The sequence below is a fragment of the Chelonia mydas genome, chromosome 15, assembly GCF_015237465.2.
Source record: "Chelonia mydas isolate rCheMyd1 chromosome 15, rCheMyd1.pri.v2, whole genome shotgun sequence".
Classification (NCBI taxonomy): domain Eukaryota; kingdom Metazoa; phylum Chordata; order Testudines; family Cheloniidae; genus Chelonia; species Chelonia mydas.
The window spans coordinates 27,425,047-27,439,637 of record NC_057856.1 but is presented as its reverse complement, the minus strand read 5'-3'; the positions used below and the strand labels follow the sequence as shown (position 1 = coordinate 27,439,637).

General features: G+C 52.2%; 1 protein-coding gene across 1 annotated transcript; it reads left to right on the top strand.

Moving 5' to 3' along the window:
• The first annotated feature begins 2,741 nt into the window (after positions 1 to 2,741).
• On the top strand, positions 2,742 to 12,344 carry PHETA1 (PH domain containing endocytic trafficking adaptor 1). The gene is made up of 2 exons (XM_037878674.2): positions 2,742 to 2,860; positions 7,685 to 12,344. Exon 2 carries the CDS (start codon positions 7,696 to 7,698, stop codon positions 8,557 to 8,559), a length of 864 nt encoding a protein of 287 aa, XP_037734602.1. The 5' UTR covers positions 2,742 to 2,860; positions 7,685 to 7,695; the 3' UTR covers positions 8,560 to 12,344.
• The last annotated feature ends 2,247 nt before the right edge of the window (positions 12,345 to 14,591 follow it).

Here is a 14,591-nt window from a genome sequence, read left to right as displayed (position 1 = left end):
TTTTTCCCATCAAAATTTTGAGCCAAAGCAACACGTTCCTGCCAAACATTTAGATTTTGACAAAATTGTAGTTTTTGACAGAAAACTGGGTCAACCAACTCTCCTGAGAAAACACTGTCCTACAAAGAAAAACCTACGTCCAAAGTTACATGCACTTGTCTACAGGGGGCCCTTTGATTCCTATACACTTGCGTAAATTGTAATACTCTCCTGGACCAAATTCACCCTTGGCTCAGTGGCCACCTCTTGACTGCAGTCATGTGTATTATAGCGCACATCAGTGGTCTCCAAACTGGGGTGCGCGAGATGATGCCAGGGGGTGCGTGGCAGCAGCAGCACTGCCAGACGGCACTCCGCCGTTCTTGTTCTTCGGCGGCCGCTCTGCACGTCCACGGCTGGTGTTCCCCTCCGGCGGCCCGCCTGCGGCAGGTCACCCTGGCGGTGTGTGAGCCAAAAAGTTTGGAGACCGCTGGCGTACATCATCATAGGCTTTAGTGGTTGTGAATTTCCTTTTTATGTGGGTGAGGAGGAAGGCTTCATTTTCATGTTATTGTTTGATTGCAAATTATGTGCTGGTGGTGGGCCCACAAAAGGATTCTGGTCTTGTGAAAGACGCGATAATGTCTACATACAGTAAGTGACGCTATCCTAAGAAGGATAATGCAGTCACTAGATTTGTCAGGCTCTTGTGCTATGTATAACATCACTCAATCAATGCTCTATATAATGAGTCAAGCCACAATGAAATACTGATAGCACCAGTATGTTCAAATGGTGGGCACTGGCTGTGTCCTCTTGAAAGCGTGGACAAGGAGATACACACAATCTGCGTAGTCCACTGCTAGACCCAGGCCCTGAGCCTGCAAACACTTACACACGTGCTTAGCTTCAAACAACCCACTATTCCCACTGGCTTCAAAGGACCAAGTCTTGTTCGACTGAAGACTGTTTGGGGCAAGGGCCAGGTGTTTATGTGTGTTTATACAGCACCACCGTGATCAGATTTGAAGTCTTTCCACTAGCTGCGGCAGCATAAACATTTAACAATAATCATTCCCAAATTCATTTCCTGTGCTCATGCCTGTCAGTGACCGGCCATGTATTCGTGAAACTCTGCGCAGGGACAAGGGAAGATCTGGGTTCTAGTCCCAGTTTTGTCATGTCTAGTTCCTGCATGACTTTGGGCAAGTCATTGCGTAAAATAGGGATAATAAATCTAGTCTTTCTAGACTGTTCACTTTTTGGGGTGGGGACTGTCTCTTACATAGAGCTAAGACAATGGGGCACCACTCTCAGCTGGGCCTGTAAGTGCGGCTGCTAGTACGCTGATACCACACTGTCTCCCATGCTGACGAATATTCTAGTCTATACAGGCCCGTATACCAGGCTGACCGTAATATCTGGGCCTAGCACCTGTCACATAGTCTTTGTCCTTTAATCCTTTCCCCAGGGAGAGAAGTCTGTGCAGTAGAATAGCTTGTTTTGACAGGCATGTTTTGATACGCACGTTGCTCGGTACCTGCGTCAGAGAAGGCAGGCCAAAGAAGGGCACCGCCAATGGAGAGCAATTAGCCTTGTTGTAAAGCTTTTCACGGAGCCCCAGGAGTGGAGCTGTCGCCCCTCAGCTTCATCCAGAGCCCTAGTTATCTTTGGGCCCAGCACCTTGAAGTTAAGGACCAAGACTGGAACTCATTGAATATTGTCTTGCTGTTTCCTCGTCCGGTCCAGTCCATATCCATCTGTTGTCTCTTGTATTATACTTGGATTGGAAGCTCTTTGGGGCAGGGACTCTGCTCCGTGTTTGTACAGTGCCCGGCACAACAGGGTCCACGGCTGGTACTCTAGTAATATGACTAATAATAATATCCTGCAATAGCAATTTCACCCAGAAGCATTAATGTTCTGACCTGTACCGTGTGGCCATCGGATCGCCTCTAATCCCTTAGGGCAGTGGCTCTCAACCTTTCCAGACTACTGTACCCCTTTCAGGAGGCTGAAAAATTGCGGATGTTCTCATTTCTACCATATAATCATCAAACCATTGGAATATATTGTACTTACATTTCAGTGTGATACCAGAGCCTGTGTTTCACTTGTGAGCCTTATCTAAAGCCCGAGCCCTGCCACCCAGGGCTGAAGCCCGGAACTCAGCTTAACGAGCCCCCAGGCAATTGCCCTGCTTGCCACGCCCTCACCCCGGCCCTGCACTTGCAATCCCCCTAAACCGATCCCGCAACCCTCATGGGGTTCACGACTGGCAGGTTGAGAAACACTGATCTAGAGGGTTTGAGTACCCCCCAGAAGACCGCAGCGAACCCTCAGGGCTACACATACCCCTGGTTGAGGGTATGCCCTACTGCATGGTCAGCCTGGGCTTAGGACTGCTGGCCCCAGGTCTCCCCGCTTTGCTAAGGGGGCCTTCCCCTGCTGCACAGACCTTCTGACTGGGCTCTGGGGCTTGAGCTGCGTCCACACTGCACAATGAGGGGGCTTGAGCTGCGCCCACACTGCACAATGAGGGGGCTTGGCCCCCCGCCCCCGCAGGACTCGGGGTCCCCGGTACTTGCAGACCGGGATCAGGCACCTTTGCGTGTGGCCGGCAGGGGGGTTGGGCTCCCAGCGGTGTGAGGCCAGGTTTCCGAGGCCGTGTAGACACCCCCCCCCAGAATGGCTCGGGAGGCGCGTGTGCGGGCTGGGCTGGCTCTTTAAGAGCGGCTGGTGGCCGGCGGCCACAGCCCGCGGAGGAGGAGCCGGAGCCGGAGCCGGAGCCAGCGCCAGCCCCAGCCCCTGCCCCTGCCGGGGGAGGCAGGAGCGGCGCGCAGGGAACAAAGGAGCCGGGCGCAGGCAGCGGCGCCCAGAAGTAAGACCGGGGGCGGGATGGAGCCTGGCAGCCGCCGCCGCCGGGGGGGCCCGAGCGGGGAGCCGGGGCGCGGGCAGAGCCCGGCCAGGCGGGAGGCTGCAGGGGACAGGCCGGTCTCCGGCCCGTCCCCGCCCCTAGGGGCCGAGCTAGCGCGGGACTGGAGGCCACGGGGATGGGCCCGCTCCGAGAAGCTGCCTGGCGCACCCCGGCCGGGCTGGGCTCTGCGGGGCGGACTTGAGCCCCGGAGTCTCCAGCCTTGGGGGCCACCAGGGTTGTTCCCCTGCCCAGCATCCGAGCTGGCTGCCTTCCTGCGCGGACCATGCCAGGGGCCCAGCAGGAGCCCCCACCCCCCTGGCTGGCCTGGAGCGCAGCCCCTTCCCCACGCCAGTGTGACTCCAGCACCCCCGGGGAGCTAAGTCACTTTCCCGGGGGGGCTGGTGCTAGCTCACTTGCCCCATGCCTGGCCGGGGGGGGGGGGGGGGAGCGGGACCGCCCAATTCCCCCACGAGTCCACGGGAAGCAAGGACCCTGCCTGCCCCGCAGGAAACACGCCGGCTGCGAGACACGCTGCAGGGTGCATCGGGGGCTGCCTGTCTCAGGGTCCCTTAAAACCCGCCAAAACCTCAGGCCGCTAAAAACCCCTGAAGGAGCGAACGGTCCGCTGCTCTGGTAAAGGTTTCAGAGTAACAGCCCTGTTAGTCTGTATTCGCAAAAAGAAAAGGAGGACTTGTGGCACCTTAGAGACTAACCAATTTATTTGAGCATAAGCTTTCGTGAGCTACAGCTCACTTCATGGGATGCTAGTAAAGACTCCCCCCGACTTCCTTGTCACCGCGGAGTCACGCTGTGCGGGCCGGGCTCCTGCCGAAGAAAAGCCCCGTTCCCTTCAGAATAAGTCAAACAAACCAACCGAGTCGCTTCATGAATGGAACGGAGGAGGGTGAGACGCTTGCAGCATTCCCTGTTACTACCTACCTGGCTTCTGCACAAGATGTGGCTCCTGGGGGATTATAGAAATAACCTTCCGGTAATGGGGGGGAGGGGGGAGCCTCAATTAATCTTTACCAGTGTTACATGACTTAAGAGTGAAATTGCTTGTCCACCTCCAAGGGTTTTGTTGTGGTCGTCGGCTTAAAAAACAGACCAGACTAGGACTAGAGTTAAACAGCATTAAAAGCAATGGGCTTTCAGGGAGGAGTGCTGTCTAGTGGTCAGAGCAAAGGCCTGGCAGTCAGGACTCCTGGATTCTAGGCCCGGTTCTGAAACTGACTCACCGGCGTTTCCTTGGGGCTAGTCACTAACCCCAGGGGGGGTCAAGTTTGGGTGCCCCCTTTGGCACAGCTACAATCTGCTTCCTCCAGCTGCTCCCCCCTGGGCCCCCAAAATTCATGGCTGCTTTGGAAAAGTTGGGCCTTCATCTTTGGGTGCTGGTTCCCCCCCGGCTGTAAAATGGTTACTGATAGTTATCAGCCTGAAAGGGTTTGAGTGCCGTGGAGGGGAGGCGCTGTCAGTATGATTAGGGAAGCAAAAGCTAGCAGCCGTGTTGTATTTATAGACTGGCTGCCGTGGTGCTGAGCAAGGGCGGCGGGGGGAGGGGAGGAAGTTATGTCCACATACACAACAGTATAGGGGATTTTATTTTACCCTGCAAAGGCTGGGTGTGTGGGAGAATGGAAGACCTAGTGGCATATATGGATCTATTAAAAGTCAGGGGGCAAACCGAGCTCTGGGGGACAAATGCTGCCCTTTCCTCACAGCAAGTGCCGCACCGGCTGCTGCGGAGAATGACAGCAGCCTGACCGAGTGAAAACCTCTCTCACTGTCAGCTTGGTCACCAGCGACCGCTGTTGTTAGTCACAAACCTTGTAAGACCATTTACTTCCTCTATCAGAACCAGGTCACTGTAAACAGAAAGGAAACAACTCGGAAAGATCTGTTCAACCTCCTCGAGTAGTCCACGCCACTCCATCCAGGCCTGAGTGACTTTTGCCCCTCATTGGCTTCTTTGGGAACTTGCGTCGAAGGCTCATGGAAGCTTTTGGAGGGAGCGCGTTTCCCAGCATAGCGGATTAAAGCAGCTCGCCTCGGTGCTTGGATGAGGATGTAGCATTTGCTTCCAGTGCCTTCCCGTTCTAAGGGGCATGAGCAGAGCTGGGCCGTGATCCGAGACGTTGCAGATGTTCCCGAGGCTAGTGGCAGGCCTTTGCCATTGTGGGGATGGTGGGGGCTGTTTGGCGTTCCATTTCAGCCATCCATTAGGGGGTCACTGGAATCTTGGAAGCTCCGGCAGCCCTTCGTCTTTGCAGTGCTCCAGCTGCAGTGAAGCGCTTAAGAATACGCTAAACGTTAAAGCACGGAAATGTTCCCACTGAAATCACTGGAACCACCGCCATGCTTAGAGTGACGCTTCCTGACTCATGGCTGGTACTTGCAATGCTACAGATCTCAAAGCAGGATAGGTGGCACAATCCCTGTTTTCCAGATGGGGACACTGGTGCAGAGCAGTACAGTGAAGTCACACGCTCAGTGAGTGGGAAGAGATCGTGGGTTGTCTGACTCCCAGTTCTTTCCCAACAGAGGTGGTGCTAGGACATCTTAACACGCAGAGCTGGTATGGCCAATGTCTGCAGCAGCTGTGAATGTGATCAGGCATCTGGGTTGCTAGATAAGCTGCTAGGGAATAACTTCACTCAGCTTGCAAAACAGCAGCATCTAAGATGCTCTGATAGGACTTGATGCGACTGACTATGGCTGAGGGGGAGTAACCAATACCAGCAGTGTATGCAGCACCCCGAGTCCTCCTGGTCCCTGCTGATCCGGGCAGCAATAGACTGGCGCTAGGAACCCAATGAGCAGTGCCAGGCCAGCTGCACACTGCATTGTTCAAGCGTATTTATAGAGGGGAGGGGGAAGTATAATTTAGGAATTGTTCTTCAGCCATGCGTGATAAACAGCATTACATGGGGCGTGATCCCAATTACAGGCCCAATGAGGGGAGAAGGAAAAGGGCATTCGATTCACCCAGAAAATTGTTGGTTTTGTAAAAGTCAACTTTGAACAAAAGCGGAGATCAATAGGACTCTCTTTTAAATTGGAAGTATCTTTTAAACAGTGGTTCCCCTCCCCCTCTTTCCTCCCCCAAAGGGCCCAAGAACCAGAAAGGAAACTGATAGTAAACAAAGAGAAACTGATCCAATGGGGTCTCACTGGAAAGGCAAACAGCCAGGAGCAGAAATAGGGCCAGGTGACCTGGATGGCAAGCTGGGGAGTGGACAAAGAAAGGAGAAGCCAGTTGCAGTGAGCAGGGCCTCTCCCTCAAGCATAGAAAATCGCTTTCCTTTCTGATAAGTTAAGGCCCCCAGCTGGAGATCACTCCAGCTCTGTGACCCCGTCTCTTCCCAGAGGCATTCTCACCCTGGGCTCCCCAAGCAGCTATATATAGCAGTTCCCATGAACCTTGGGGCCAAGAGAGGGGGAAGCTGAGCTGAGGTCAACCCATTGTTTACCAGGGACCACCCAGTGCCCATACATGTCATTCCAGGGGTTTAAATGGTTCTGTCGCCTTGTGTAATGGAAGGTGCTGTGAGAAGTGGTATTGGGAGATGGATTAAATTGTTCAGCCCCCTCAAGTCCATTTTTATCCTGTGTTCCTGGGTACCACCATGCTGGGCAGCAGGAAAGCGGCTTCATTCCTTCTATTCCCCACCAGCCTGCTCACAGCTCCTTCCACCTCCCTGCGCTTTGCCCCTGGGGCTGCTCTCTTTGAGTCTGATTTTTCCCAAAGGTGCGGAGGCCCTAGAACTCCAGCTGAAGTCAATGGGAAGAGCAGGCACAGGGCCCCTCGGAAATGCAGGCCCTTCTCCTGTGCCTGGTTTCATGCCACCCCATTGCCTGAACAATGTCTGCCCCACCCCTTGCCCCTGCTGGATGACGCGATCCAGCTAGGCCTGCAGTCACCGTCCAGGCGTGGCTCTGGGTTTGCTGGGGTGCTGCCGGTGTACGGGATCCATGTGGCTGGCTCCTCCGCCAGGCAGCACTGTGAACACGTACGGCGGCTGGGAATAATTCTGCAGTGGCTCAGGGGCACTGATGGTCAGAAAGGTGATTAGCCAGCACCTCCTCCCCCAAAGCCAACCCCAGCCCCACTGGCTCCCCCTTCATTCCAGGACCCAGTTCAGAGCCAGCCCGGGAAGCTCTCTGCAGTGACATTGCAGGGAGGACAGATCCTTCAACGGCTGTTATCCAAGATGCTCAGGGCTGCAGCCCTATGCTCCAGGTGTCCCTGAACCTCTGACTACCAGAAGCTGGGGCTGGATGACAGGGCATGGATCACTCAATAACTGCCCTGCTCTGTTCATTTCCTCTGAAGCCTGTAGCACTGACCACTGTCGGGAGACAGGATTCCGGGCTCAATGGCCCATTGGTCTGACCCAGTGTGGCCGCTCCTGTTAACGTTCCTCTCCTCCCCTGAGCCTTCTGCAGGCAAGTCAGTGCTGCCCAATTACCTGGTTCCCCCTCTCTGGGCTCTGAATCCCTCCACCCTGTGAAGGGGGAGCGGCCAGGGGGGAGTGCCTGGCAGCCAGGGTAAACGGGTAGCGCCTCTGTGCAGATTGCCCCAGTGCCCCTGTATTAGGGGTTTGAACTCCCTGCTGTCCGTTTCCAGTCCGTACCCACTTGGGCACTCTGAGTAAGGACCCCGCCGAGCTAGTAGACTCACTCTAGCTGCTGGGATGGGACTGCCTGAGCTCCCTGGCCTTTGCGCGTAGCTCAGAGAACCCAGCAGATCCTCGCCCCCGAGCCCATACGAATCTCTTTCCCCTCTAGGCCTCGGCGCCATGAAGCTGAACGAGCGGAGCCTGGTGTTCTACGCCACCTGCAGCTCCCCCGCCGACCACGCCGGCTTCCTCTTCAAGAAGGGCGAGCGGAACACGGCCTACCACCGCCGCTGGTTCGTGCTGAAGGGCAACATGCTCTTCTACTTCGAGGAGCGGGAGAGCCGGGAGCCGGTGGGCGTGATCATCCTGGAGGGCTGCACCGTGGAGCTCTGCGAGGCCGCTGAGGAGTTCACCTTCGCCATCAAGTTTGACTGCGCCAAGTCGCGAACCTACGTCCTGGCGGCCGAGAGCCAGGCTGCCGTGGAGTCCTGGGTCAAGGCCCTGTCGCGTGCCAGCTTCAACTACATGCGGCTGGTGGTGAAGGAGCTGGAGAAGCAGCTGGAGGAGATGCAGGGGAGCCTGGCTGGCAGCCGCAGCGTCCAAAGGAGGTCACCGATTTACCGGAAAACCAAGCCGGCGCTCTGCTTGGACCCCACGTCTCCAGCTCTGGAGCTGCCATCTCCCCGGGAGCGGCCCATGGCGCCAGCGCCTTGCGCCCCCCTGAAAGAGAACGGCTGTGCGGTGTGGAATAACGCTCCGTGCCTGGATACCCTGCCAGCGGGGGACGTCCCCGGGGGCCTTGCTGACGCGGGGAGTGGGAGGACGGCTGCAGGCAGCAGCCACGAGGGACGCGTGAAGCCTCCTCCTTTGCCGCCTCGCAGACGCACCTCGTCAGGCAATACCTGTGGCCCTGCGGCCCTGCCGGCAGACAGCCCAGGGTGCCCAGGCACGGTGAGTTTCTCCAAGCTCCACGACTGGTACGGCAGAGAGATCACCGAGCTGAGGAGAGAATGGCTGGAGAGCCCGGAGAGCCACAAACTGTGACGGAGGCTCTGGTGGGGGCGGCAGGGGGCTCATTTGGAAACACTAACTAAGCCATCTCTGAAGTCGGCCTGGCTGCGAGTGCCGTCTGAGACGCCGTCACATGCTGCCGATCCGTCAGCGGGATGGGGAACTCCTGCACGCTGGGAACTTTGCCTGCCTGGTGTCATGTGCCCGGCTCCAGCAGCGATCCCGTGGGTCGCTGAGTCTTGTCTTTCCATTCCCACCGGCGGCTTTGATCTGGACGTGGAGACTGTTTTGAACTCTGCCCCTGGATTTAGGTACCTGACCTGCTGCACCCAAACCTGACCCGCCCATTGCTGGCAATGGACTTCATGGCACCTTGGAGATGATGAGCTCTTCTGAGCCAAAGCGGCTCTGTGTCCAAACCCCTGAGGCCAGTGTCGATCACTGAAAGTCATTTCCTGCACTAACACGGGACTTGGGTGCGTGCTGGTCCAGCACCACAGCTCGGGAGGGACCCGCTTGGGGTTCTGAAAGCGTGTGTCATTGCTTGCAGACGGCCTCTGGTCTTCCTCAAATTAGTCTAGTGTCTGCCAGAGCACCCGGCCAGCTAGAATCGCTGCTTCCAGGTGGGATTTCTCGCCCTCTCGGTTTTGGAGACAGCAGCTGCTGAAATCGCATCAGCGTGGAAGTAGAAGGAAGAAAGTGATCGAAATAATGTGATTTTTTTTACAATCTGATACCTTGTGACCTGTTGCCACTTTCCATGATGCCACCAGAAAGCTGGGACCCCATTTAACGTTGGCCTAAATAATTCTTTCTTGCCCTCCTGGTTTGTGCGTACAGGACCTTTAAAAATATCGGCCTGCATTAATTCCTTTGGCCTATCAATGCTATTTTGGCACTGATCCAGGATGGATTATAGATGGGTAATTCTTAGTTCCTGGTTTGTGCCTAGTTCATTCTAGGCCAGTGGTTTTCAACCTGTCGTCTATGGACCCCTGGGAGCCCACAGACTGTCTAAGGGGTCCGGGAAATGTTGTCATTACCATAGGTGGTTTTCAACCTGTGCTCCGTGCTGCAGACCCCTTAAGATTTCCAAAACCGTCTGCATCTCCAGGCACCATTTTTTTTAGGGGTCCTTAAATGAAGAAAGGTTGAAAACCACTTGTCTAGGCCAAAGAGCAGCACAAGTCTTGGTGTGAATATTTGTTCTAGGTCTGTTCTGTTCAGGATTTAATGTTTTTGGTCTGGGCAGAAAGAAGGTCAAACAATGCCACCATTCCTTGGTTTTCCACGTGAAAATCAGCCGAGCAGGATAAAAGCATTTGTTCCTTAGAGAACACATAATTCCTTCTTGAAATTATAATCACACCACACAGCCAGGAGAGAAGGTGCTTTGCTAGAATATAGAGTTTGTTTTTCCCTTAAGAAAGGTCTTCACCTAGCTCTCCTGCTGTGGTAGCTGTTGCTCTGGTCCTGGTGGCTGACGCGGCCTCGACCGCTGCTCCTGCACCGCCAGGGGTCACCCAGCCGTGGCCTACGCTCCGGGGGCTCACCCAGCCCTGGTCTGTGGCCCTGGCAGCCACTGCTCCGGTGGCCCCTGGCCTGGCCCTAGGGGCTGCTCCTGCCCAAGTCTTAGAATCCGTGACAGAATCAGATCCTTAGTGATTGCTGAACATCCTACCCCGAGAATTACATGGGAAGATTTCCGTGAAGTGAGTAATTCTCTGCTGTAAGTGGCTGCAGCACCGGGGCTTCGGTTTGGAGCAGAACCACATTGCTTGGGCAGTGGGGTCCTAGTCCAGGACAAGGATTCCTAGGCACTACGGCAATAGAAATAGTAATTAGTATTAATAAGTGTCTGCTTGTGTCTGAATGCGTTGTAGCAATGAACACCGCAGGGCTATGGGGAGGGAAGCGCAACATGAATTTCAATGTAAATCTTCACCTTTTCCAAGCGAATTTCAAACCAGCTTCTGTAATTTATACAGGAAATGCAGAGCAGCTCAGTGATTCAGTACCCAGAAAGGCACTTGCTCATGGATATAAATTTAGCTTGCAAAGAACTGAAAAATCTGGTACATTTTAGCACAGTGAGGAACTGAAGGCTTCTGATGTGTCCTTTTTTTTAAAACGTTTCTTTTATTGCTGAAATATTTTGGGTTTGTACATTTTTAATTTTTACTCTCTCCTGTCAGTTACATTGTGGGACAACGTCTCCATTGAAGAGATGCATATATTATTGCAGCCCCTGGCTCGCTGAGTGATGTCCAGTTCTTGGGAATATTTTATACTCCTAAGACGGCCTAAATATAAAATGACCTCTCTGACCATAAGTGCTAAGGTCATTTCTGTGGACCTTGTTTTGTGTTCCTTGTATGTACTGTATAACATGCCACAGACTCACTGCTGGGTCAGTGTGTGTGTGTGTGTTAATTGTAATACTGAAAAGTTATAAGATCTTTCTTTAAAAAATATTATTTTCCTCTCCAGCCCGTCATGTGGGTGAACTTTAAATCCGTTCTCCCAGGGAAGGAATGCTAGCATTTGTATGCTTGTCTTACCAATGACGCATGCCCCTACCATACTTAACACCGAGTTCTCCTTGGTACAGAATCGACTCCAGGGAGGGATTCATTGCCAATCCCAGCAAGCAATGCTGGCTGAGATCTGCTTTTGACCTCACCATCTTTGACAGCAGTTAGGTAGGCGAGTGCAATGGAAAATACCTCATTCACGGGGCAGGGAAGCCAGGCTGACCTTGCAATAGGTCAGAAAAATCAACCCTGGTTGTGTCAGTCTCTGTGCTGACAACTCTGACTACTTCCGCATACAAACTGCTTCGTGGGAAATCTGCCTCTTCCTAATGTTCTCAGTTTCCAGGGACATTAAAAATAGACGAGAGGAGCCAGACTCTTGCACTAGATAAATGAGGTTTCTTAGGACTTGACAATTCCATCTGGACAGAAAATCACCATTAACTTTACCCAGCAGGAGTGAAATTCTTTCACAGTGAACTAGAGCAACCTGGCAGAACTGCAGAAGAGCTTTACTTTGATCATTTCGCAGTCTACAGTGGTTGGCATCGTGTGTACAGTCTCTGCTCATTAGGAGTCATTAAACTCACAGAGGCAACTTCATCCCTGCAGTAACGCCAGGGAACGCTAGTGGAGTTACCCCCCAGCATGAATTTGGCCCTGCGGATGCACATATTGTAATGTAAGAGGCGAGCTCGCTTTTAGACTGGGCAAGGGTTTTAAAAAAGAAATGATCCTTCCAGCATTACAGCCCAGAGAGGTTGCCAAAGGCTTCTGCATACTGGAAAATACTGCATGGAATCGAACTTGTATGACGCTTGACTGCCTTGGAGTAACGACCAATGGCAGGGAATGAAAATTCTGTGATTCTCACTGCAATGCGCGCGGGGTAAATACCTGGCTAGGCAGAAACAGCTGCATGCTACAGGCTTCAAAACCTCTGAACGTGTTAAGCATCCCAGCACCAGTTGTCTTTAAGGGGAAGTATCCCTGAAACGCTGAGGGGGAAAATTCTCTTGCTTATTCAACAGGAACACATTTGTCAGACAGAGAATGATACCATCGGCGAGACGTTGAATGATTCATGTGCTGGGTCAAAGCTCTCTCTGTGTGTGTGTGTGTGTGTGACTCTTATTTATCTTACACACATTTTATAAACACTAAGACAACCCAGCCATGTTTTACTGGATTATCTCCTCCTAATTCTCCAGATGGATTGTGTTGCATTTTATCTATATGTAGGCCTGGCCTTTTCATTTTATGTTTCATGTTACTGCACCTTGATTTTAATTTACTGGTGTCCTTATTTATGTTAGTGTCTGACTGTCAAAGAATGTGTGTTTTCATTCCAAAGGGAGAGCAGTTTTGTAACTTGAAAAGTGTAACACTTTGCAAAGAAATGTCATTAGAAGTGTGGCTGGTATTAGTTTTCTTTCAGAAGGGATATGTGCATGTTCCCTCTCTCAGAACAAATTTAGTTCGTTACTAAAAGAAAAGTTAGTTTAGAAATGCTGCTTGGGTGAGTTTGATGCATGTAGTTGAAGCTTTGACTTGTTAGTCTAAACACCCTGCCTGTTTTAATTCCAAATCCTGGTCCCACCAGAGTCCATGGGACTTGAGTTATACTAAGGTTGAACCCCTAGCAATTTTACACAACAGGTCATGAGAACACTGTACCATCTGTAACCCACTCTGGCAGAATGTGGGACTGTGTATGTACCCCCTCACAGAACAGGACAAGAGTTTACTACTGCTACCAGGTAATGGAATTACTGCTTTAGCTCAAGTGGTGGAGGGACATGCTTTTAATACTGAAAGTCTCGGGATCAAACCCACTGGTAGCGGGAGCTGTTCTGTCACACAGACTTAATCTGAACTAGGTCAAAGTTCCATTTATCATTCTGTGCCTAGGGGGAAGCAAATTCAAGTACCATGTTACGGGGGAGGGAGAGTTTATACCTAATGGAATAATTAAAGAATCCTCAGAGGTTAGTTTGAAATCCACTCCTTCCAGCCTGTAAAATGGTGAGAGACCCAAATGCTATAGACCTGCAAGGCACCAAGGATTTGTTTTTTCATTCGATAATTGCTATTTTATTCCTGGGAAATACACAAAGATAAACTGATCATAAATTGCTTCCAGCCCTTGCTCTATAAACCACCTGTCATCTCTCGGTAGAAGCTCTCTGAAGTCTGTAGTGAAGTGTGAATCTATTTTATTTTTTAAACTAAAATAATGGAAAATTGCAAGTCAGACCAAAATTCATACTTTTTTGTAAGATATGAATGACAACATAGAGCCGAGAAGATCATAAACAATCTCCAAACGTGGGTTTTTGTTTTTTTGAAAGTGTAGGAAGTGGAACTATTCAGAGATTTTGCATGTAGTATTTGCACATATAAAATCATTCCAAGAATTGCCAGCTTGGGCAACAGCGGAAGTGTCAACCGAGGGAAGACGGATTGTCTGCAAACACGCTGCTGAGTTTATTTTTCTTCCACCATCCAAGACTAGAATCAGAGTTTCATGAGGCCCTTTCTTCATTCAGGATTGTGCAAATCACTAGCCCTCAGGGAATATGCCCTATAACTTTACAGGCTCAGAATTCAAGTCATTTAAAAAAAAAAAAATTCCCGCAACAATCTGGCTTCCAAGCCCCTTCCACTATGGAAAAAACTGATCATCCCTCACGCTGTAGCATGGAACCCCCAGCTGTACACCTTCCGAGCCCATGGGTCTGAGCAACAGCCACCCCTCCGCAGAGCCAGCACCAGAAACCTGGTGCATTACTGATGCTAGCCAAGTGCAATAGTCAGACAAGACACTACTCCCGCTGATGGAACAGGCAAGTCGCTCATTGACTTGAGCAGCACTGATCTAGCACCTGATGCTGAGAGCCGTCAGCACGGGTGCGGCTCATTGGAGTCCAGGGGAACTGAAGGGGCTCAGTGCCCCTCCAAAACAGCGTGAATCCAAACCAGCCTCCCCGGCTCAGACTCACTGTTAGAAAACGGGTCGGTTAGAAAACACAACTGACTTTGGAACAGTGTCTAGCCCACAGGCATTACAACAGCTATCTGTGCAAATACACAATGCAAACCATGGCAGGTGCGAGTCCTGGAGCTTACCTGAACAAGGTGCTCAGATAACTATGGTGATGAGGGCGAAACAAACGATGCAGGTGGGGAGAACAGACATACAAGTGAAAGCATCACAGCTACTGCAGTTCAGAGACCGGTCAGACCTAGGGTACCCTCCAGGGCCAGCTCCAGCTCCTGTTGGTCCTGTTGCAGCAGCAGCTGCAGACAGCGAAGGGTGGGGATGAAGGTTACAAAGGCCACGGGGCAGGGGATACTGAATGAGCTTTGAGCGGCTCAGAAGGCCACGTCATGTGGTTGGTTTAAAGGCAGAGTAAATGGATGCCAACAGGCACCTGAGCTTGTGAGCGGCCAGATGGTGCTAGCCCTAAAGGGTGGGTTGGAGTTCAGAAGGGAGGGAAAAGCAAATGGGGATTTGATGGATGGCAGCAA

What these genes read in the sequence shown, in the direction of transcription:
- PHETA1 (XM_037878674.2), top strand. Translation starts at nt 7,696, where the DNA reads ATGAAGCTGAACGAGCGGAGCCTGGTGTTCTACGCCACCTGCAGCTCC.